Source organism: Trachinotus anak, unplaced genomic scaffold, assembly GCF_046630095.1.
Source record: "Trachinotus anak isolate AG129_WGS33_773 ecotype Australia unplaced genomic scaffold, CSIRO_AGI_Tana_v1 ptg000010l, whole genome shotgun sequence".
Lineage (NCBI taxonomy): Eukaryota > Metazoa > Chordata > Actinopteri > Carangiformes > Carangidae > Trachinotus > Trachinotus anak.
In genome coordinates this window covers 2,945,767-2,971,403 of record NW_027273861.1, presented here as the reverse complement: position 1 = coordinate 2,971,403, position 25,637 = coordinate 2,945,767, and the positions used below count along the sequence as shown (strand labels likewise).

The following is a 25,637-nucleotide window of genomic DNA, read 5'->3' as shown; positions in this document are numbered from 1 at the left end:
AGTACATATCATTTAAAGATGAAGTTGAGAGATTAGTGTTTTTAATCTCCCTCCTGACTCTTGCAGGCATCTCTACTGCTGCAAAGACATCGTCCTGCGACGGAGCACTTCGGGCAGCCTGGGCTTCAGTATCGTGGGAGGTCAGGAGGAGGTCAACTGCAATCAATCTTTTTTTATCCGCTCTATCGTGGAGGGGACGCCAGCCTACAATGATGGCAGGATAAGGTATCCATACCATGTCACTTATTAGATTTAGATAAGCTCCAGCAAAAAAAAATTTAATTGCATGAATGAATGTCTGTTTATATCCTTCAAATACTTTCTTGGTACTGCATGTCTTCATGTGGCCTATGTACTTTTTCATAATCCAAGATTAAGCATCCTTTTTCACTTTTTCACTTTCATCTGTCTGTGTGCAGGTGTGGGGACATCTTGCTGGAGGTGAATGGGAAGAGTACATGGGGGATGACCCACACAGCACTGGTGCGCCTTCTGAAGGAGCTGCGGGGCAGAATCACCCTGACCATCGTCTCCTGGCCAGGCAGCCTGCTGTAGCAGTGCTCCGAGCCTGAGCCAGGAACGCGGATGGTGGACCACCCTAAGCTTGCTGTGTGGGAGAAGCTTAGAATAGTGCTGTAGCTGTATGGACGTCTCACTTCTGATGGACAGCTGAGACTTTGCCAGGAGTTTGGAGAGGGACAAACAAAAAGACTGGATTGTTACCAGAGGTTAACTTGCCCCTCCGAGGATGCTGAATAGGGAGAATCCAGGCCTGAGCCGCCTCTAACTAGGATGTTGGGCGTTATCTGTTGTTATCTGGCACAGCATCCAGTGAGTGGGGGTGGAGTGGGTGGATCGAGAGGAGACACAACACGTTGCCAATTCCAGTAGTTATATATTAGGGTATGCGTTAAGTTGGACTCACATTTCTTTACTGTAAATGTTGGGTGTCTAAAAAAAGTACTGATCCAAGCACTTGTAATACATTTCTTTTGTTTGTTTGTGGTATGGCCTTTAAATATAGGCTCTATTCTGTTTGTACTGACAGTGGTTGTCATCTTCATCCGTTGACCTGAGGACACGTTGCCAAGTAGTAGTCTGTGTTGAGGTTTTTTTCTTTTATTTCAGAAGCTATGGCTAAATTATCAAACCACTGGGAAGAAAAATATATTGAAAAAAATAAAGGATCAATGTGTTCATAACATGTTAAAAGTAATATTTAATTAGGTGACATTGTGGAGGCCTTACTAATTTTCTTACTTTTAAGAAAAAAAAAACTGACTTGGTTTCTGTGTATCAGTGGACGGTCTGGGGCCCGTCCACTGTGGTTCTGTCTGTCACGCTTCGGCCTGTATAGCATATCTGATGGTATATTTGGTTTAATGATCAATAAAGTCATTGAAAAAGAGAGCTGTCCGAGAACTCAGTCTGTTTAAGGCACAGTTAACTGGGATTCACAGGCTCAACAGGAACAACACTAAAAGGTAAAACAACACATGCATTTTGTATAAAATATATAATTAACTTTAGTCTCTCTAATAGATTAAATATATTGTGTAATGCAGTTGAGGAGCAGCATATTTATACACAATATACAACAACAAGCCACAGGGCAGCATCTCTTCTCAGATAGACTGGGAGCCTGAGAGTCAGTCAGATTTTAATTTCCTCTCTGGGTCAGCAGAGGACATCTTGTCTGTCTCCTTGTCCTTCTTATTTCTTTCGGCCTTCTTGCGTTTGTGTCTGCTCTGCCTGTCCCTGTCCTCGCCATCCTCCCTCCTGCTCCTGCTGCTGTCAAGTACATAGGTGACAAACAATCACATGATGATTCTGTCCTCTTTCATTGCTTTTTTCATTTAAACTATGTGAGTGTGTTCAGATCTTAGTTAGACCTGCATGGTGATTTTTACCATCCCTTGCTTTTCCATCTCCTCTCTGTCTGCTGTCCTGCTTCTTCTCCACTGACTCTTTCAAAACTGTGGCGTCTGTGCCCTCGCTCCATAGTGTCCCTGTGCCTCATTCGCTCCTCTCCTCTGAAAAACACCGTACACACATTCAATGTATTTTTTCCATTTGCTACAGATAAAACTGGAGTCTTTTTCATTGGCAAATAATACAAAAGGAAAAATAGCTCAGTGCCCACAAGAATGAGACTGCTAGCCGTTTTTTCCCCTTTCTCCACTGGGAGAGAGATAAGTCAGAACACAAGGGACTAAAACCATAACCACAGTGCCTACCATTTGCTTGTTTGAGCTTCTCTAGCCTCCCCTCTGGCCTTAACAAAGAGCCCAACACTAGCAAGCCCTTTAAAGCCAAGCAGACATGCTGCAGTAAAAAAAATCTATTGTTCACTGCAGTCCGGTGAGACCACAAGACTGATCAGTCATCACGTCACACCTTCAAACACACTTATGCAAGAAAATATTCATGTGAAGAGGGAAGGTGACAGTGGAGAGAATATGCTGATTTCACTGAAACACCTCCACCTCAAACATCCAGTAATATAATGATGGTTGGAATGAGCACCTGCAGCATGGTTCAAACTAAAGGCTGTATAGAGGCTCTCAAAGTGAGTGCTGCAGCACCCTGAGGTACCAAAAAGACAAGCCAGGGGTGCCCTGAGGTTATTAAGAAACAAATACTGAAATCACCATGGTAAAACCCTGTTAAACATGCAGTTATACCGCAGCTAAGACTGGTGCCCACAGCTCATGGATGACAGTTTCCATAGTAACCAGCAAAATACTTTTGGAACACAGGATTATACCCATATACAGGTATTTGTGGCACACAATAAATATTTGTCACTGTAAATCAATGACTAGCTGATCAGCCCTAAACACAGTTGAACAAACCTGAAGCAAATAAAAGAATTGAAGTCTGTATCATGACAGTTTTTCATGGATGGGTGAAGAAAGCTGTCCCACACAGGAAAGCTTCATCTGCAGGGGAAAAGTGTTCAGTGCAGCAGTGATGCCAGCTGAGATCAGGAGACATCTCCACACAAAATACACTGTTTTAATGTTTTAATGACTGAGAGAAGTAAATATGAAACAGAAGTGGTGCAATGTCCCTAAAAAACTAAAATGTAAGTGAACTAAAACACATTTTTACCAGTCAACCTACTTCATTTTGTCCTAAGCCAGGTGACCCTTTTTTCTCTGTGTGGCCAATATTATTTTACCTAACACTGATATTAGTTTCCATATTTGATGCCATATATATTTGAGCTAAGAATGATGTGTTCTGTCAGCTTTTTAAAAAACATTGTTATGACAGATATCCATGTTGTCATGTTTAGCTGCACATGTACAGTAGATTTTGTGTATGGTGTTGGAGTTGCAGTGGGAGGGGGTGGGGAGTTGCTCAGTTTTCCAGGAGAAAGTTTTCTTCCCTTTTTATGAACAACACCAGCGTTTACACTTGTTCATGAGTTTGAAATCATTTGTGTATAAAAATACAATCACTGTTCTCTCTCAAAAACTGCCTCATAGTAACACCACAGCACAGTCTGCAGGTTGCAGTTTTAGGATAATCAACCTGACCTTTAACAATCATGATGCTGAAGGCATTTCCCTCAGCCTCTGTAAAAGTATCATCTTGTTAAAAAAAACTCTACTGCAGTATTTACGCAGACTCTCAGCTCACACACATGGCTGGAGTAATTATTACCATTCACTCGCTCCACACAGAGAAGAGAGAGAGCCTTGGGGAGCAGAGTTGTTGCAAGTACAAAGCTAAATATATTCAATATTTGGAGACAGCTCTTCTGTTAGCAGCAGGGATTAAGACCCAAGGCCCAAATTTGTTCTTGCCCAGAGCCATTAGCTCTAACACGAAAACAACCACTTCACATAACACCAAGAAGACAGTCAAACAGTTCACTAGCAGACAGTGTTAGTATGAACATTATACACTGCCTGGCCAAAAAAAAAGTTGCCACCTGGGTTTAACTAAGCAAATAGGTGCGAGCCTCCTATTGGATAATTACTGCATGGGCAATTATCTTTCAGCTGGCAACAAGTTATTTAACCCCAACTGGTGCAATGAGTTGCTTCTCATTTCTTAAACAACCATGTCGAAAGACACATTCCGTGGTCGTGGAAAAGATGTTAGTCTGTTTGAGAAGGGTCAAATCATTGGCATGCATCAAGCAGAGAAAACATCTAAGGAGATTGCAGAAACTACTAAAATCGGGTTAAGAACTGTCCAACGCATTATTAAAAAGTGGAAGGATAGTGAGGACCCATCGTCTTCGAGGAAGAAATGTGGCGAGAAAAAAATCCTGATTGATCATGATCGGCGATCACTTCGGCCATCGAAGAAAAACAACAGTAGACCTCAGGGCTATGTTTAATAGTGAAAGTAAGAGCATTTCCACATGCACAATGCAAAGGGAACTCAAGGGATTGGGACTGAACAGCTGTGTAGCCTTAAGAAAACCACTAATCAGTGAGGCTAACCAGAAAAAAAGGCTTCAATTTGCTAGGGAGCATAAAGATTGGACTCTGGAGCAATGGAAGAAGGTCATGTGGTCTGATGAGTCCAGATTTACCTTGTTCCAGAGTGATGGGCGCATCAGGGTAAGAAGAGAGGCAGATGAAGTGATGCACCCATCATGCCTAGTGCCTACTGTACAAGCTTGTGGGGTCAGTGCTATGATCTGGGGTTGCTGCAGTTGGTCAGGTCTAGGTTCAGCAACAGTATGTGCTCAAAGAATGAGGCCAGCTGACTACCTGAATATACTGAATGACCAGGTTATTCCATCAAAGGATTTTTTCTTCCCTGATGGCATGGGCATATTCCAAGATGACAATGCCAGGATTCATTGGGCTCAAATTGTGAAAGAGTGGTTCAGGGAGCATGAGATATCATTTTCACACATGGATTGGCCACCACAGGTTCCAGACCTTAACCCCATTGAGAATCTGTGGGATGTGCTGGAGAAGGCTTTGTGCAGCGGTCAGACTCTACCATCATCAATATAAGATCTTGGTGAGAAATTAATGCAACACTGGATGGAAATAAATCTTGTGACATTGCAGAAGCTTATTGAAACAATGCCACAGCGAATGTGTGCCGTAATCAAAGATAAAGGCGGTCCAACGAAATATTAGAATGTGTGACCTTTTTTTTTGGTGGCGACTTTTTTTTTTGGCCAGGCAGTGTATATATTATAGCATAGAGGCCTCAGGTTTTGTTTTCACATTTTATAATTTTATTCACCAGTAGTGGCCAAGCCTGTCAGGCAGTATCACAGATTTCATAAGATGCCTGAGCCTGCTGCAGTGTAATTTTGTCCACTGCATCCCAACAGTCATTTAACTGTGAAACCCAGACAATTCAGTGAGTCTCAGCACAGAGATAAAACACAATTTATATCTGACACAATTCGAATGAAAGTAATACCTACAAAAACAACTAGCAGCTGTGAGAGGAGGGACTGAATTTCATGTACAATGACTCTTAGAGATATTGTTATTTCAGACAGATTATGGTGAAGTAACTAACAGTGTGGCAGTACTTTTGGGTCAGGAATAAGCCAAGCAGTTGTTCTCTTGAGATTATACACTAACCTTTATTGAACACAAAATATAACCCTACTTACTTAATGTAACCTTATTTGGCTTTAATGTCTCTCCCTCTATCTCTCTCTCCCTTGTTCCCAAGAACTATTATATTCTGAGATAATCATGCATGATATTAACATATTAATGTGACCTTATTTGGTGACTCTGACACATCCCATGGTGTTATGTGTCAAATAGTAACTGCACCCACCAATCTTACTAAAACAATAAGTTCAATCATTCTTCTGGTTTGTATTTCTACATGTGCGAATCAGAAGCCAAATGACACAGACAATGAACTTGTAAGATTTTAATTAATCTTTCTTTTAGTGTCACAAAGACAATCCCACGTCTTCTCCTGGTCTCACCTCAGTTTCACATTTCTAAAGGCCTGGTCTCATCTCACAAAGATACAGCAAACTTGATCAACTTGTCATTGTGAAATGTATTGTATAAGTTTGGTGCAGCACTGACTATTCATAGGGGTGAGGGTGAATTGCTGTAGCTGCCAAGCTAACTCACTAGCCACCGACACTGTCCCCAGTCAGTCACAAAGCTTCTCTCCATTTTCTAGATACTGTTCAGTTTACTCTCCCATGGTTCCCTCCTCAAAGTGAGGAGAGGAACAAAAGCTCTGCTTTAGAGAGAGATTTTGACAGAGAGAGAGCAGTGGGAAGGATAATAATATTAATAATAACAGCAGCAAACATAATATAATATTAATGTCAACAATGTTGAGCAGGATCATGGTTATATACAACATAAACAAATGTTTTGTTGGTTAAATGTTTTCCCCTGAAACTAAAGGCCAGCTAATCTTAGTATTAGAGCTGAGGATTTATCTCTTAATTACTGCAAGGCTGAGTAAAACTAGTTTTGATCAAGCTCTGCACAGAAGAAACACATTAAACCTGCAGGTCAGGAGTTGGGGTGTCACCACAGAATCCAAGTGAGTGATCACAGAATAATTAAAAAGTGATGGCTCTCCACTCTAAACATAAAGAACTGTCTTTTGTAAAACCAAAACTTTGTATTTTGTTTCACACCCACCAGGATTTTTAAGAATAATAATAATATCTTCCTTGTTTGATTTGGCCAAATAGCCAGAGTTAACTTATTGAGTTAGGTTACTGACAGGACCATGTTCATGTTAAGACACTACTGCCAATCAGTTTGTTCCAGATAGAACAAAAATACTCAGTGAAAACAATTATTTCCACTGAAGCATGAGTGTAAAATCAAACAAAACTGGGGGCTTGGGCCAGTGGAAACCTACAAAAGAAAAGAAAAGGAAACTGCAGCTGAGTGTGTGGGGAACAAACAATGTTTTGAAAAAGATAACCAGTGCACAGTGTCCTTAGGAAGGGAGCTTTGAACCATACAAAGCAAGCAAGTGAGCAAATGCTGCTGTTAGTGACAAGAAAAAAGAGAACCAAATGCAGAGGAACGTATGGCAGCCACTTCATGTATGTAAAGTTAAGACAAGAAGTGATGCTGTATGTTTTAGAGTGAGAACACAGTAGCATTGAATGCAGGGACAAGCAAGTACTGTTTGAAGAACCCCAAGACCCCAAGACTGGCTCTGGAAAGAAATAAGTTCCATGCATGAAGTTAAGGCACAAAGACAAAAAGCATGTCACATTCAGCACTAAAAAAGAGGGAAAAATAAAAACAGATGTAGAGGGAAGAATGTACGGGCCCCAAGACAGATCCTGAAGCCAGGATAAAAGTGGCATCAGGCACAAAAGCAGCTGAGGAAAATCAAGTAAACGGCCGGTTTTACTGTACCCCTGTCTGCCGATAGTAGAATGGAAGTGGCAGTCTGGATCATGCTATTCCTCCTAAATCTAAAACAAAACCTGGAAGGGAGATGAGCTTGTTTCTCCAGATCACAAGGCTGCCATCAAAGTTGAATTGAGGATTCTTTTTCAAAACAACACGCAAGACTTATGAAAAATGTTTTTCTCCAAATGTTTTCTGCTAAGGAGGGAAATCACTCAATTGCACATTAATGCAAATTAAATTTGGCTGCAATCATGGCTGGGTGCAAATTTGTTTGAGCTTGTAAAATGTTATTGCAATGTATTTGCTGCTCTGAATTAGCAATGATCTAATTTGGTTTCTGTGTGTTGTATTACAGCTGCCTTTTCAATTATCAGTTTGTCTTCCATGCTACCAGTCAGATAAACCCTTTGTTAACACTGAAACCAGCTTCACAACATTTTCTAATGAAGTTGTTAGTGCCAGTTCAAGCAGGGTGAATTTATCATTTTAATTTTCTCATAATACTGGGACTGCTCCAGTTCATATCCAATGAACTCACTATGCAAGCTTTTCTGTCAACCAAATATCCAAGTAACCAGGGCGAAATGTGGATATTGTGGATTGTGCACGACAGAGACAAAATACAAGGGCTACATTTATGATGAGTGATAAGATTTACAATTAGGGGGCAGGTGTTGACCAGTCAGCTGCACAGCCTGCACCCATTTGGAGAGGTAGAGGAGAGAGAGACACAGTATATCACTCACTTTGGATAAATGCATGGTAGGAAATGTGAGTGTTAAGCTGATGGAATCTATTAGTAGTGGTGGTAAATCTGAGGCATGCGCTCACAACCACAGCTGATAACCAGTAGCTGCTGCCCGGGGGGGCTGCCCTGCCACACTGTGACTCAGCGCAGGACATGTGGGCTACCAAGCACAGCTCCTACATCAGCATCACAGTAACACTCACTCAAAGTAACACTCACACCAACCTTGGTGATGAACAATAAGGGTGGCTAGCAAAAAGCTATGGAGGCTCCATCTGTTTCTCTGTCTTTCACACACACTACCCACACACACACACTAACAATGAATTCCTCCAGTTACAGTCTAAAAATACTAGAATACTACAGTCATAAATCAATGTAACAGAAAACACACAGCCTGCACATGTGAGTGTGTGTGTGTGATGTGCATAGTGTAAGGTCTGATCATGTGACCAGAATGTAGGTCAAACAAATCATCAGAGCCCAGAAGGTGTGAGCAGCACACACTGGACTCTGGGCCACAGGAACAGTCCTTTGCGACTGTGACATTAGAACAAATCTATAGTGAGAAGAAAGAATCCTCACGTGCATTCCCTGTGTGTCTGTCATGCACATGTGATTCCTGTACTTCCTACCTTCTGCAGTTAGCCTACAGCTTCCCAGCTGTCCCCATGTCCCACTTCCCTCATTTGACCCACAAGACTGTTCTGAGCACTGAGTACAAACCTGAATCCAGGCATCTAAAGCGCACAAATACCCCAGCAAAAGCTCCCTATTTTAAGCAGGAGAAGTGCTGAAAAGCAGAACCTTGTATGAGGATATTTCTACAGTGCACAGTACAGTAAGAGATACTTCAGTATGTCATTTTTGCACACAAGTTAATTAGCAGTGAAGCTCCAACACCAGCTTACACAGGAATTCATTATTATCAAAGGCATTACAGCTTTTGCAACCGCAGACACAGATTGAGAAATGATCTTAGTTAAGTCCAGATTTCAGTTGTACTGCATGTATTTGTAGTTTTAACTGTTTGGGACCAATAGGCAGTAACAATCTAATGAATGAATCCCACCACTGATCTGAGGCCAGTTCCTCAGTCAAGGGCAATTGCAGGAGGATCCCTGATACCTCACATGTACATGTTTTAGTGAGGAATGCTCTGTCACAGCAAACTGTCACAGTCCCTCTGTCATACCGTATGAGCCTCAGGTCAGCTGAGGGGAAGGCATTTGTGAGGAGGGGGAAAATGTGCCCATGTGTATTATAGCTGGCATCTGCCTGAGTTAATAATAATTAACTAGACAACCGGCTACTGGTCAACACTGAGTGTGCAGAGGAAATGTAGGGCAGGATTTGGCTCGAGCACGCATGTGAGCATTAGTGTTTGAGTACACATACGGCAGCACTCTGGCTGTCACTGTGACAGTAGGGTAGTAGGGCACTATATGAAATTTGGAGTGGATATCAGATTGGCTCTTATCATCCATGAGCCACAGGGAGGAAGGGCCCAAGCTCCACGCAGAGGAGAACACGCTCAATTATTTCCTGACCGTAGCTGGCAAATACAGCCAGTTATTCCCTCATCTACTCTCACTGCACCAGAGCAACTAAAATAGTGCTGCATATGCTGGCAATAATTTCTCCTGGCCTTGCAATAGTCTTGATTTCTGTCACAATTGTCTTATGCTCTTTTGCAATAGTGTGCATTTCTCCACAATAGCAGTACATTTTCTTACAACAGTTTATATTATACCTCTGAAGATATGAGAGCACAATGTTATATGGAAACAACTTCATACACATTTGTTGGGAACTTGATTTTACAGCACCACAAAGACTAATACTGGTCAACATACTTAGACAGAGAACTATACTACTTTGCAGTCATGCTGAAATATTACCCAGCACCGGTGTTAACACCATACCCTGCACTCATCTCTTGACTCAGCTGGCAAACAGACTGTTGTGCAGCCTCCTCCTCATTCTTTGTTCTGTTTTTGTCCTTTCTCTAAGTTTTCAATCACTCTAAGGCAAATCTGGCTTGCTATACACACATGTGTGCATATGTACATATGTGAGAGAGAGTGACTGAGAGAGAGAGACAGGCCATGAATGCACACATATTGAAAGATTCAAAAAAGACTGGATATCTGGACCAGAACCAGTATGCTATATACTCCCTAATCCAGAAGGCCACATCTGCTCAACAGACATTTACATGCAGCCACTGCAGAAGGAAGGGTGAAGGGAGAATGTGTAGTGTCTTGTAATGATATACAAAAGGGAAACAGGCTTCAGAATTACATGCATTAAATAAATTGACATATGTATTGAGCATGAGTATTTATAACTTAATATGACTGAGACCCACCTGTTGTGTGAAGAGGAACAGATCTCACTTTGTCTTTTACTGTCTTTATCATGGCCATGCTCTCTGGGTCTGTCTCTGTCCTTGTCACACCTTGCCACACATTCCCAGGCTTTGGCGGTGTTAATCACCCCAGCGCTGCAAGCACGACCCCCTGGGATTAAAGATGATACACCTACGAGAGAGAACAGAGCCATGTCGCACACATGACTGGGGAGGACCATAAACAGCAGCAGCTGACAACTACATCAGTTTTTCTTATTCTAAGAAGCATTCACCAAGTCACTGTGTTCAGGCCAGCACCACTTTATGCTATTGTTTTCCCCTAAAAACATGCTTATGTATGATAAATGAAACTTCTAAGGGCAGAACTGTGACATTCTTTCAAAGAGCATATTTAGAACATACACAGACTGGAGCTTAAACAGAATATATAGGGCAGGTACGGTGTTTTCCATTAAAAATAAAAAAATAATGTAAATAGTTGTGCTGAAAACAATCAAAGTGAACCTTCCAAATTTTATACAAATATTTACACAAATATTGATCTGTGTAAGAGGTCCATATGCTGCTGAGGCCAAATCACACGTTTTCCATTACCCTGATCAGTGGGTATTATGTCTGAGTGAGTGTTGAATGAGGGAATTCCCAGAATGATCAAGTCCACTGGAGGAATCTATGAACACAGTATGTAACCTAGAATAACTAGGAGCAACACTCACCATGATGGTATAGTATTCAGTACACAAGCTGAAGCTGTTTTTATGAAACAATTATGAAACACTATGAACAGACATTTTACCTGATGAAGATGAGGGCTCATCAAACTCTTTCGCATGTCCACTGAAACAGATAAATAAAGAATCATGGTGTGAATATACTGTCAGCTCATGCGCATACATGTACACAAAGATCCTCCACATACTGTAAATGTAAACTACAAATCTATACTATAAATGTCAATATTGTCAGTTTTGAGTTTATATGATGGGAATTTCCAATATTTCGAAAAACTTTAACAACAGAGAACATTTGATAAGAAGCTAAGATACAAAATAATAATTAAAATAATAATCTAGAACACCTGAAAATGTATATCATCTTTGTCCCATGCAACATACATTTGGCAGACTGGCAGACTGTATTCAGCTTTAATGCTTAAAGTCATTCATTCTTAGAAACCCACACAGTCAGAAAAAGAAATTACAGACGAATCAATGAATAAAAAACAAGTGGACTGATCCATAACATCAAAGCACTTTTCTAAATGCACAGCTGTGTCTTCCAAGTGTTTGAAGTGACTGGCTCATTGTCAAGGAGCAGTGCGGGCTCACAAACCCATGAGGAACGGATGGAGGGCATATTACTGATACTATCTGGATGTTCTGTCTGTTCATGTGGCCTGGACCGACACCCGCTTCCAGTTTAAAAACTTCCAAGTGGGCTGAAGGTTGACTGGGTGTGTGTGAAGCTCATCCAATGGAACTGCTTCCCACCATATGTAAGTCCAAACACACTATGCCATAAAGCCTGTAGTAACCAGGTGCATCACTCCCTGTGTTACATCAGCACTGGCCTGGCCAGTTTTCTCTCTCTAATCTTTTTTTGGTGCAGCAGAGGCACAGAGCTGGAGAGAGGCTTGTTTGTGAATGGAGACTGAATAAGTGAATGGAAGAGAGAGTCTGGGTGAGTGAGCAGCAGTGGCTGCTGGCAAAGCCCTACCAGAGGGATAATAACTGTAATGGTTCATCAAAGCACTCTTTACTACTCAGTGCTCACACCTTGTGGTACTGCTCTGTAGGAAAATGCATATGATCTGTGATGCCTAATTAGGGGTAGGTGACATGGCAAATGTAGCGATTGTTCTTGGCAAAATCATGATCCATATTGCTCTATTGATCTAGATGTTACTACCTTTAGTCTTACAGGGTTCTTTAGAGAAACATATCCAACATATCTTCATGGCACTCAGTTTAGACCATAAGCAAATATTATCCTACAAAAAACAATACAACATTTAAAACATAGTGCTTCAACTTTGTGCTTCAATATAAGACTATTGAGTGAATTTCTGTTGTTGCATTGGACCAGATTTATTTCCACTGTGGCAAAGACTACAATGGCTTTGTTGTGTTATTTTTGACCTTTGCAGATATATGTAACCAGGGGTGCTCTCTTTAATTGTGTGTAAACTAAAATAAAGTAAACTAAACTAACTAAAGTAAACTAAAATTGTGTGTGAAGACATGTTTGACTTTGAGAATAAAAGAAGCTTACTATTAGCTTCTCTTTTTTTGTCACCAAGATTAAGCCACTTTGCAATAGTTGTATAATAACTGCTCCAACCTCAGGTATATGTCTGGAGATCTTCACCTAACCACTGTGTGGTTAAAGGGGTTAACATGTCCAGATACATGCCATATACAATTCTTTGCAAAGACTTGAAAGTCCTTTTCTGTGAAAATCATCTACAGGTACAGTAATACTGAGTTTTGATTGAACAGCATGCAAACATCTGGCTTGACTTGCTTTTCATAGTGATGATTGTTCTCAATGTTTCTTTTCAGACAACAAATAAATTAGATTTAGACTAAATGTGAGAATGTGAAACACTGACAACCATGAATGTCCAGTAGCAGCATGATAATTGCCAATTAAAGGCCAATGATTGGGACATTAACACAACTCTTTTACTAAATACTAAATATGGATGTTAGGAGCCCTATGGGCCCTTGGCCCTCCGCACTGCATGAGAAGCAAGGGCCAAGGTCATGCCAGAAATACCTCAAGGGAAAGGCTGATCAGCAACCGTGAGGCAGGGACTGTCTGTGTGGACGGTGCACATGTGTGTGTTAGAGAAGTTGAAAAGGAAATGATTCATAAAGCGTACGGGAGATGGCTGGCAGAGTTCATAGGAACAGTAAGTCCCTGAAGGATGTGAGGATTTGGCAGATGGACTGAGATGTGAGAAAAAACATCTTTTAGGGGAGAGTACAGAGTGAATTGAGGCACACGTAGACACAGCAAATTAGGAGAAAGGGAAAGAGCAGGATTGAGAAAAGAGAAAAAAGGCAGGAAGCTGAAGAGACAGACAAACAGAGAGATGGATTGAGACAGGCTGGATACAGACAACATCCAAGGAAAACAAGCTCAGCAGCAAACATTACTGGAGTGGAGCTATATTCAGGGCTATGTAAGAAAATGCGAGAGAGCCTAGGGTACAGCGTAGCCCACTTGTGATCTAAGTGGTGTAAATTAGAGCAAAAATGTGGGAGTCTTCAGACAGGTTGTGACATGGATCGGAGGAGGGGAGTGGGAGATGCCTTGGATACTGATAAACAGGAGACGGGAGGCACAAACAAGGTTGCTGTCTTGCTTTCTGCCTTATTTGGCCATTGGTTCAGTTGCAAGATCAGCCACAGTGTGCAGTGATATAACTGATCCCGCTCAGAATGAAAAGTAGTAATGTCCGAAAACCTAAATACGGGTTGTCCTTTGATGTCAACTGAGAGCCACCAAGTCTGCCTCAGAAATTAGGCAACTGCTTGCAACAGCAGTTGTTTGGTTTTAAAAATTCAGTACTAATCCAGCCTTTTATTAATGATGTCATAGTCATTCTCTGATAAATGTTTTCCTCTTTTCTTCCCTCATTTTTGCTGAATTTGTTTCTTACTTGTGTTCACACCTGAGTCAAGCCTCCCTGAAAAAAAAGGTGTTCTGTTTTCCTGACACTCTCTCCAGAAAACCTGCAGCCACTACATACAGACCTCTGTGGTACCGAATGAGAAAATCATGGGCTCACCTGTCCAAAGAGAGAGGAGGACGTCCTGGTCGGTAATGCAAAGCTGCATGGACAGAAAGAAAAGACCATTACTTTCAAGTCAGATTCTTGACAGTGACCAGGTTTACACAATTTCATATGCAAATATCTTAGATTTTAAATACCGTATTTTCCGCACTATAGGGCGCACTGGATTATAAGGCGCACTGTCAATGAATGGTCTATTTTCGAACTTTTTTCATATATAAGGCGCAGCGGACTGTAAGGCGCATTAAGCGAAACAAAACAGTCAGATAAGTCAGTCAAACTTTATTAAACGCGTTCACAATAACTCCCAACCTTGTTCAGTTGTAACACGTAAAAAAAACACAGTCTGATACCGCTAAATCAAATGTTAGCGTATTCACAATAAGTCCTTATAGGTCCTTATACACACACACTGTAATATTATGGTGAAGCACAGCATGTATTACTCCGCGACGCTCCTGACTACGACAGCTGTAATGCTGCAAGCGGTGCGGCTTTGTAGTTTACCAAAGTCGTACTAAAACATTTTGACAGAGCGCCGTGAGCGCCGTGTACCACACAAAATCGCTTCGAGGTCAGTAAACACAACCAGAATTAATCCATATATAAGGCGCTCCGGATTATAAGGCGCACTGTCGTTTTTTGAGAAAATTAAAGGCTTTTAAGTGCGCCTTATAGTCCGGAAAATACGGTACTACGGCTACACCGAACCTGAAAATGTAAACCTGTAAAAAGAGCTGGGGTAACCACCATGAGTCCATACTTTTTAGATGTGACTGTAAATTGCTTCTTCTTTATTCTATTTGATTGAAATTCCCAAACAACTACTGTGTATCCACATCATCTGTGAGGATTGTTATTGGCTGGACAATGACTGGATGTTGTGTTAGACATGACTGGATATCCCACTTTAACTTAGCAAGGTAAAGCTCTGTTGTCTTTGTTGACATGGCCTGAGCAGACTCCCGTCATAAACTTGTTTATACAATAATGAAAATACAATTATTTTCCTCCATAAGAATTTTTCTCTTTTTTTCATCCCCTTGTTTCCTCCCCAGTTTGGATTGTCTTAACTCTCTATGTACAGCAGTCTGCCAACTCAACTGTTAGCCTCGGGAGGGAGTAAACACAAATCAACAACACAAAACTTTGTTTTGGTATTATCAGACATCTATAGTCATTGGTTGAAGTGACAACAGAGGAACTTCCTGTGTAGTCTGCCTTTGCTCAAGATGTGTTTTGGCCACAATTTCAGGATCAAATTAAGGACAGTCTGAGTAACAATAGAATTGCAGTGGTGGTACAACAGTTAATGGACAGGGTTTAATAATCATTTGTGTTTGAGAAATTAGCTTCATATGCATAACGTTACTTCATGTTGTGGGTTTAAAATATTTTGAGTGTAACATGAGCAAAAAAATAAAAATTTTATAGTTAACTTGAAACATAATAGATAAAAGTTAATACAGAGCTGAGGGCAAAAGTCATGTGGATTTTGTCCAACTCAACTCCAACTTAAATGTGGGAAGATCAATGTGTCAACATTAATATGTGGAACAAGTTACAGCAACACAAGCCAAAAATTGAAAAACATCACTTACATAGCCAACAACATAACCTAATAATTGATGGTACTGCCACTTTTAAGGTAGAGAAATTACATTAGCCTCAAGATGTCAGAGCAACAAAATGTGGTAAGTCCTACTTGATTTTCCTCCATCAGTAAAACAGAGCGAGTCCAATGCTTGGATGCACAGTTAATGGTCCCACTTGTTATAATGCTCACATTTTACGTGACTGTGCAACACAATCAGTTCTAAATCACACAAGCTGCACTGAGTACACACACACATTCCTTTGAGGAGTCAAGGCACAAACACACATTCACATCTGGATACCATCCCCGTCTTTTTTCCATAAAGAACAGTAACAAGAGAATGGCTCTGAGCAGTTTTTGACAACATAAAGAACACAAAAAGGGGTTGAAACAGGAGGAAGAATAATAAGGGCTGCTGGAAGTTGAACCTTGAATTTGAAAAAGAGTACCGGGCTGCCCTGTTTTGTAAGTGAAATGTAGAACATCTTCCTTCCCCTTCAAATGCAAGTCCCACAGAGTTGAGAGGGCCTGAACTGCTCACTATGGAGGCCTGACGCAGCAAGGCCTTTGATACCTCAGACACCTGGACACCCAAGGGAAGACACACATATACACACATGAACTTCCAGCAGTTTGATAGAGTGCAGTGCTATGCTGAAGGCCTTCAGGCAGTTCCTTTCCAGAAAACAAACTAAAGGACAACAGTGTGATTCATCAGGAATGTGGGGCAAACACCTAAAGATTCATTACAACAAACAGATGAGGTCACTGCATTAGACAACATGAGTTTATAGAATCAAATACTGAGCTGAAAATACTAAAGTTATGTTTTAAAAAGTAATTAAAACCTCAAACATCCACTCCCCACAGTGATAGTGATCAAAAATAGCTGTGTAGTGTGCACTGCACACACACAAGCAGACACATGCATGCACAATAAACGCCAGCTTGTTCAGACACATGTCATCAATGTTAGCGTGAGTGAGTAATTGTTTCTACCTGTGGTCTTCTCAAGTGAGTGTTTGATGAGGGCTGGAGTTCCATGCTTGGCAGCATATGAGAGAGCTAATGGCCGAGAGCTAATGGTCGCAAATTGTGCTTGCGTGGCTTTCTCTGTCATGCTAATATTTTACAGAGCTACAGGCTGGAGGGGTTTAGATGGAGTTGATATTTCACATCAGACCACATGGTGCTGTTCTGCACTACAGTACAGGCCTGAAGTTTCTTTCCTTAGGTAAAGGCTACTGCCTCCTGCACTCGCAGATACAGAAATATGCACAGGCAGATGAGCACAATTATTCTTGCCACTGCCTCTGCAAAATAGTGTCATATTGTTCTAGTCATGTGCTTCCTGAAAGGAATAGCTGGCTTTCTCAATTCTAGACATACAATCAGCACAGGGTGCAGACTTTTGAGGTTATTAGTTAAAAAAAAAAAAAAAAGAGTTACTGTGCTCATATTTTGTTTTCTTAGAAATTATGACAAAGCCTGGAACTTAAATTCAATTTTTTAAATCAATTTCTTTTAAATCTAATTGATATTTTAAGATGTCTGAGTGCTGATATATTTCTTGATTTAAATGATCCCTGTAATGATAAGAGCTGTTGAGGTCAGTAGTTCTAATCCACAGCTCAGATCAGAGGGCATCTGTTAATGGTATGGTCACGGTCAGAAAGAACTGCACATCTGCTTAACTATGATCTTCAGTAAATGTATCAATGCCACATGAAAGGACACTTACATACAAGCTGTGCCTCTGCACTGACTGTAGTGACCTACTAACCAGCTGTAGAAGGCATTAGCTGCAGCGCACAGCAGCAGACAGCCTCACCTTGGCTGTGCATTGTGCAGCACTGATAGATGACACAGGTACAACCCTGCAATGATACACTTCCACTCTAAATTCTGCACTTATCAAACACACTTAGCATCTAATGTGACCTCAGTGGAAAACAAAAAATGAAAACAGCCCCTTCTTTCCCTCTGTTCAATCCCTTAAGGTCGGCCTGTTCAGCACATTTCTTGTGCCACAATCTGCTGGCCCAGCACTTTTTTTTTTACCAGGGGTTATTTTTATCATGTTACAAATTTGCATCACAAAAGGAGGCAGGGCCTATAACTTAAAGAAGGAGGAGTGGCCAAGATAAAAGCTACACAAACACACTTCAAAGCTGGAGTTGACTGTTCAAAGCTGTACTCCACAGGATGTTTGATATTTTGGTTGTATTAGCAGCTCTGGCACAGGTTCGCTTGGCAGTATGGGGCTCACAGGGGGTAGGTGAGGGGTAAAAACGGGCCTTAACCCACGTTTCTATTTTGGAACCTTTGAAGATAAAGATATGGCATGTGCTCAGCTGTGTGTTCGAGCCAGGGAGTCTTCCTGGATATCTGTCTGATTCATTACAAAGACCAATAGGATGCACTGATAGACTCACACCTGGATGGCACTGCAGACACCTGCCTGCAGAAGGCAAATATCCATACAATGTCACACACACACAAGCACACAAGCATACTTGTACTTCTATCTTTGTGAGGACACTCATTGACATAATGCATTCCCTAGCCCCTTACCCTAACCTTAACCATCACAAATGAGTGCCTAACCCTAACCCTAACCCTAACCTTAACCTAAACCTAAACCTAATTCTAACCATAACTCTAAAACCAAGTCTTAACCCTCAAAATGTGATTTGAAGGTGTCTCAAAAAGTGAGGACCGGCCAAAATGTCTTCACTTTCCCAAAATGTCCTCACTCTGTTAGTAAAATACTTTTTTTGGTCCTTACTATGTAGCAAGTACAAGTACGCACACACACACACCACACACACACTCGCCAGTGTTCACCTCTGTCCTTCAACTCCACAGGATTATTTATTATGACACGTGTTGCAGCTTCTCCAAACACACAATGTCAGATTTCCATTAGTCATTTGTGCAGCTGCATGGTGTGTTATGTGGGGTACAGGGGGTACTCCCGGGACCCTTTCCACCTGAAACCTCTGTATTCCACTTAAATTTACCCCCCCAGCTTCTTAAAAGACAACTCATCTGTTCTGGTGCTGGTTATTTCCAGTGATGTGGTGACTTACGTGATGGAGCGGTGCATGTGAGAGAACTGAAATTGGATGCAGGATTCAGATGATAAGAAGTAATTCCACCCTCCTCTGGGAACATCTCAATAACCACCTGCAAAGTAAACATTGGTAGTAATAGCTTCAGTGACTGTCTTTGTGTGTCACTCTCTCTCTCACACAAACTCACACACACACACACACACACACACACTACCTGAGTATTGTTTCCTTCATCAATAAGATAATTGCTCCCTTCTACTCTGTTGCTGGATCCAGGTTGTCCTCCAGTCAGATCAATGGAGGCACTTGACTCTCTGTTGATCGGGTCATATGATAAACAGTCAAATACAAATAACATCACATTCATGCAAATCTATTGATACAGTGCCAAAAAATAGCTTTTTATTGCCTTTTTTCATATTCAACTTAAATAATGCCTTCATGTGGTTTTGGATTGCATTTATATAACAATTTTAAAAACAGGACATTAGTTTGTCCTAATCTCACTCCCAATGTCCCTACTACAACCCCCTGCAGGTCCATTAACGCATTAAACCTCCTTATCTGGGTCATCTCGCCTCCTTCACAAAACAGCCCTTCAAAGTACTAAGCCCCCCAACCACTGAGTATGCACACATACACACACACACACACACAGATGGGATACTAACCCCTTTCTGTCACTAGGATTTAATCAACAGTAGAGAAAAACATACAGAAAGAAGGAATAACAGCTACATCTAATGGCATCTCAATAAGGAAGTGCTTGGAGCTTCTTAATGTCTCTTTTGTTCACTTCAGTTCTGAAAAACACATTTTAACACAATAGCTTTGTAGAAAAGGAACACACAAATGTTCTGATACAAAACAGATTTAAAAACGGGAAAAACTGTGATCTCTATGAGTAAATCTCACTTGCATCCCTTAGGTCAGATACAGTATATTGCATGGCAGGCAACAGGGGAGAACACCACACCCAAATCAACAAATACAACAAGAGCCTCCTTAAACAAGCATCACATTTTTTGACTCTCAGAGAATGAGACGTTTGCTGAAGCTCCATTTACCACACCATGTACTGAATAATAGAGTGTGTGTATTTGTCTCTGGCTTGCTGTGACATCCTGGTCCACTGTGATCCAGCTCTGTCACATAGAGAGACGCCCCACAGCACTCAGATCCACATGACCTCCCCTGAAGGGCAGCCTTGCCGATGGCGGGGAGCATCATCAAGGGTAGGATCTTTAATTAAGTGGCCGGTTCTGCCAGTCAGCCTCAGCTGACAGTCAGGACCTCCAACGGGTATCCTCATCAACCATTCAACTAAATGGGGGGAATCAGGGCAAAGATGCAGTTTTACATGGGCAAAAGCACTGAAAGGCACACAGCACCTGGTCCATAAAAAGCAGCAAACCGCACGCTGGGGCTGGATCCTATATTTACTAACATGGTAAGCATCTGCTCATGAGTGTATACATAAATGATGGGAGACTGTAACTGGGATGTAAAGCACCACCGGCCCAGTCTAACAGCCCTGTTTCCCACAGGCTTCAGCCTGCTCTGCTGCTCAATGCTCCCCCTAAAAAGCTTTCCTGATCAAGTCAGATCAGTTGAAATTTATATTGCCCAAAATCACAAATCACAAATTTGCCTCAAGGTGCTTTACAATCTCACAGCATTCAGCTCTATCCCCGACCCTTGATACACACACTTTACACATTTATAGAAAATATACAGCAAATTGTATAATTATTCCAATGTATGTAAATTCATTCAATACTGTAGTTTTGGTTGTATTGAGGAATTACCGAGATCTTTATCATGAGTAAAAGTAGAAAAACAATAATGTAGAAAAACTCCATTACTTGTGAATGTGCTGCATTCAGATATTTACCTGAAGCTGCAGCACAAAAGTAGCAAAACATAGCTTAAGTCTCAAAAGTTAGACAGCAGAATGCTCTGTGTCAGAGGGTTATATTGTGAATCAGTATTACTGATCCATCAAATGGAAGTGGTATTTTCATGTTGCAGCTGGTCGAGATGATAATAATTTGAATCTATAACAATGAACCATATTCTATTAGCTGATAGTAAAAATGAGTAAAAAAGTGGAATATTTCATATATACATCAAATGGAAATACTTGATATAAATTCTGAGGTACAAGTAAAGTAAAATTACCTATTGCACTTAAGTACAGTTGTCACATGATAAGTACCAGTATTTACACTATAAAAAGTGGTGACAAAATAACAATGCCAGAAAAAACTTGAATAAATGTAAAAACAGTAAAAGAGGGTCTAAAAATATGAAAAATATGAATTGTCAATTCAGAGTTTGCTGTTGAGCTCTAATTAGTTATTTGGACAAATCCTTTCACAGTGCTCTGTGTGTGTGTTTACATACCTTCTATGAAATTTAACTTCATCCAGTAACAGATAAACACAAGTTTGTGTTTACTCAACACTTTAGGATCCCTTCCCAGTATGTCCCTAATATGCTAAGCCCATCTTAGGATCACAGAAAACAGATGGCATCAGCCTGATAGTTGTTGTGTCACAAACAAACAAAAACAACCAGCTGCCTTCTTCTGCCCTTGGAGCTTGGACCTATGGCAGGAAATGGGATGCAGGGCAGAGCAGTGAGGATACAGACAGTGACAGTAGGTAGGAAACACTGTGTCACCTACCTGGAAGCTAGTATGCCTGAGGAGGAGTAAGAAAAACAGGGTCCTGTTTCTTCATGTCTAGTGTGCCTCTTCTGGACCTGTGTGGAATAAACAAGTTCTCATTCTGCTCCATTTTCTACTCATAATTCAAGTCTTGTTAAAATTGAAACAGAGAAATTGTATATATTGTGACTCATGTTTCCCTGGTCTAAAAAAGTTGACTAAATGATTAATATCTTGCCTTACCCTGGTTTTAGTGTATGGTTTTCCATTAGCTGCACAGAGCATTGCCTGTTTCTTATAGTAGGCGTTCCAGGTTCGCTCATCAAAGCCATAGTTAAAGTAATCTGAAATGTCAGCACCTGAAACCAAAACACAGCATAGTGAAAAGAACAAGTCTGCATATAATCACTGATTACACAATTGCAGTGAATGAGTTTAGAGAACACCAAAGAAAGAATAATCAACATCTACAGGCCACTACTTACCAGCTTTCCTCCATGGCTTTTCCTCAGCATTCACGTCCAGTACTGGGATTCCTTGGATATTGTCAGAGGGATCCATGTCTATTCCCTTTGTAGAACGATGTTAAATATTTGACAAACAGACACTTCCAAATCCTGATATATGTATTTGCCAAGGACTTCATTGGGGAAGATTATGTATTCATTTTTAATAAGACCATAGGACATTTTCCCAGCATAAAGACATTATTACCTGAGCTGATGTAGTAATTAAGGCAATACTCTGAGTGAGGAGGCTAACTAAGGACGGAGGTTATAGGAATGTGGTCTTAAAGTCAGATAGTCTCAGTTTGTCTCAAGAAGGATCTACATTTAAAATAGACTATTATGAGGAAGGTAAACGTATGTTTCTTGGTTTTTTTGAACAATAGACACAATGAACTGTGCAATTTTGGAGGCTGAATGCTTATCAGTGTTTTTGTTTAATTAATCACTTAAGAAATAATATAAAGGCATCCCCAGTCTTTCCGTTTTTGTGCTTCCTCTGGATTATCTTTAGAAAATTTGCTAAAGCACATACTTACCAACTGCATGTGTTTTCCTTTCAGCACTAAATTTCAGATGCACAGGTCTGTGCTCAGAGCTGCAAGAAAACAAGAGGCACATGAATTATCAACATGGGTATCTCCATCATCATGACATTAACTTGAACACTGAGAAACACTTCTGTGTGGCTTGAGCTCTGATAACCTAATTTCAAATGGCACCTCCATATAAAAGAATAATATATCACAAAAAAACCAATGAAAATACCTCAAAGCTACATTTTGACAGAAGTAGGTTCCTGACAAATAATGCACATTCATATTATGTCCAACAGGCAAAGAAACACAATAAAACATGGAAAAATTCAACGTTATTTTGTCAGAAGATGGATAGTAAACAGTTACTCTCTCATATGCGTGGCTACATGGTTACACAGAAATCATTGTATTCATCAGTACCGTCATTGTCACTGTCTTCATCATCTTGGACAGCTTTGAAATTACCCCATAAAACTAAAGAAATACTTCAAAGTAATAATAATGATATCCACTTGTATGTCAAAAAGTACAATTTTCATTCAGCACCCGCTATGACAAAAATACACGGTAATATGCACAACACATAATGAGAACTGGAGATAAATTTCTACAATGAGTGCAGTTATTTTAGTTGAGTGCTTCACTCAGACTACTCTTATCAAGAACAGTCACAGTGCCACTTACACAGATTCTTCAGAGAATGACACTGTTATAAAAAATAAAAGAAATCAATTCCATAGCCACTTACTGCAGAGCACAAAGACAAACAGAGTAAAGCCATCTGAAAGAGTCATACCTTTGTCTTACAGTAATATCCTTTTTGTTGGAAATGTCTGATCCTGACTAAAATTAACTTAGCCAATCAAATGCAATTATGATCAACTAGTTTGTTTGGATTTTATGGTGGGTTATTCAAACCATCAGACATCAGGGCTTTAAGTCAACCAACAACAAAGACACTTGACTCTTATCCTTTAACTTGCACAACTTAAGTCACAAAAAAGTGACTACACTCACAAGAAAAAAAACAACACTATTGACGAAGCTGTGGTGTACGTTACAGTAACTTACTGTAATTGGCAGGCTATGCTACATTTACTCTGAGGCAAGAGTGTAGAGAATGCAGATCACAGATATCGTCAGTGCTCCAGTTGTGTGATTGCTTACATCCACAATTCCCTGATCACAAATAAACACTGCTTGCCTGGCAGCAGATTTAATGAGCATCAAAATACTTCTTAATGTTCCACATGACTGGCTGCACATTTTGGGCAGCACACAGGGTGCTGTCACATTGTGCAGCTATAATGATCACTGTCATTATTGTACTGTGAAACGTGTATTATATCTGAATACTTCATTAATGCAGTGCAGTTGGCTCTGACTGAAAATGAGCATGCCACCACAGTTTATTTTGATTTTGTTCACCACTTACTGTCATTTATGGCCTGTCAAACTCAACTTGTTTTGAACTTAATAATAATGTACATCAAGCTAAGAGCGGTATTAAGTGGGTTTGGTGAAATAACTGTAATAACTTGTAACAGTCTCATATACTAAACCGCATCATAATTTCCTAATGGTTATGAAAGGGGAAATGTGTGCTATTCACAAATCTAGGCCTATAAAATTATTTGTTGACAGGTATTCATGCTAAAAGTGAAATGGGCACTACTATTAAAACAGATACAGGATTTTGTGAGGCACATAATACACATGGAATTTGAGTGTTTTCTTCTTTGTCCCTCTCCTAGCTATCTGTGGTTTAGGACTACATGTCATAAATCACTGAAAGAAATACACAAAAATACAGGACAAATTTAAATTAAGATTGTTTCATTTGAACATTTGTCTTGTTATGGTTTGCTACATTCTCACCACCTGTGGTAACAACATACAGCCACACTGCAGTTGGCTGTTTATTCGGTACGTGGCTAAACCTAATGGAGTCTGATACAACAGTTCTGCAAAAATTATTCCTTCATGTTATAATGTTCAGTTTTTATTGAAATTTTTGTAGAGGGGTGTTGATTCCACCATTTTGAGGATATAGTATGTGATGATCTCTATATGTGGCCCTCATAGTCGCCAGGTGATCGACTGGCTACCTGTGCAGGGTGTACCCCGCCCTCACCCAATGACAGCTGGATAGGAAGGATAAGCGATCTAGCGAATAGATGGATGGGTAGATGGATGGATAGTCTGTGATGCTACTGAACTGTACTGCATTATACAGAGAGGTGTTTCTGTTATTTAGCGTACCCTCACTGATATAACTGGTTAACTAAATAAATAATAAACTAAATAATAGGAAAACCTGTTTGTTTAACGCAATAAAAATTCAACAGCAACACACACTGCAGCCTCCAAACTGAAGTTCAAGAATCAACTCCTCTCTGAAACACAAACTGAACATTATAACCGTCATGAAGGTAGAATTTATTGCAGGACTACTGTATTAGACTGCATTACTTCTCGCCAACTCAGTGTATACTGGCTGCCAGTTATGATTTCTATATTGTTCATGCCCAATTAAGAGAACAAACAATACATTATCACACAGGGTTGGTTTGTTTAAGCTTACATTGATTTTTTTTTTTTCTTGTCTCGTCGATAACTTTGGAGTCCAACTCCGCAGACATTTTAAAATATAAAAAGTTATTTCAAACAAATGTAAACCCGGACTCAAATATGTCGTCGTCAAATGGTTTCCATTTCCATGAAGGTGGGCTGACCAACAGCAGTTAGCTTAACCGTTAATATCAAATATGTTTGATATATATACAAGGTGAATATATAAGTACTTACATGTTTTTAAGAACTGACTCTACCTCGAATTCATTCTTTCGTTTTAAATAATTAATAGCAGTGAACTCTTAAGACTCAAGTAATGATTTTAAATTTAAAAAAATCTTTAACTTTGTAACTTAAGTACTTATTCAACACTTTTACCCGTTGTTGTCTGGAG

The 25,637-nt window shown here is 40.3% G+C and overlaps 2 protein-coding genes across 9 annotated transcripts in view; one reads left to right on the top strand and one right to left on the bottom strand.

Annotated features, from left to right (window-relative positions):
- lnx1 (ligand of numb-protein X 1) overlaps positions 1-1,410 on the top strand; it is a 52,351-nt gene extending 50,941 nt beyond the window's left edge. For all 5 annotated transcript variants that reach the window (XM_071486868.1, XM_071486867.1, XM_071486869.1 and 2 more), the window contains 2 exons: positions 67-225; positions 420-1,410. In XM_071486868.1, the coding sequence (XP_071342969.1) occupies positions 67-225; positions 420-555 (295 nt within the window). In that variant the 3' untranslated portion in view covers positions 556-1,410. The remainder of the gene's footprint in view (positions 1-66; positions 226-419) is intronic.
- On the bottom strand, positions 1,196-25,637 carry fip1l1a (FIP1 like 1a (S. cerevisiae)). Of its 4 annotated transcripts, none has more exons than XM_071486875.1 (12): positions 25,478-25,637; positions 22,670-22,728; positions 22,110-22,194; positions 21,868-21,983; positions 21,643-21,719; positions 19,168-19,267; positions 18,969-19,065; positions 14,274-14,316; positions 11,274-11,314; positions 10,475-10,646; positions 1,918-2,033; positions 1,196-1,790 (listed from the first exon to the last, which is right to left on the bottom strand). In XM_071486875.1, the coding sequence occupies exons 2-12, from the start codon at positions 22,676-22,678 to the stop codon at positions 1,714-1,716; spliced, it is 933 nt and encodes a 310-aa protein (XP_071342976.1). In that variant the 5' UTR covers positions 22,679-22,728; positions 25,478-25,637; the 3' UTR covers positions 1,196-1,713. The 4 variants fall into 4 exon arrangements, with proteins under 4 accessions (XP_071342976.1, XP_071342975.1, XP_071342974.1 ...); XM_071486874.1 differs by having other exon boundaries at positions 1,196-1,788; positions 1,911-2,033; positions 25,478-25,636; XM_071486873.1 differs by having other exon boundaries at positions 1,196-1,791; positions 1,911-2,033; positions 25,478-25,633.

Coding starts and splice junctions, on each gene's coding strand:
- fip1l1a (XM_071486873.1), bottom strand. Junction 10,647..11,273: donor TGAGCCCTCATCTTCATCAG/GTAAAATGTCTG, acceptor TCTCTCTCGTAG/GTGTATCATCTTTAATCCCA. Junction 1,792..1,910: donor AGATGGAAAAGCAAGGGATG/GTAAAAATCACC, acceptor TGTACTTGACAG/CAGCAGGAGCAGGAGGGAGG.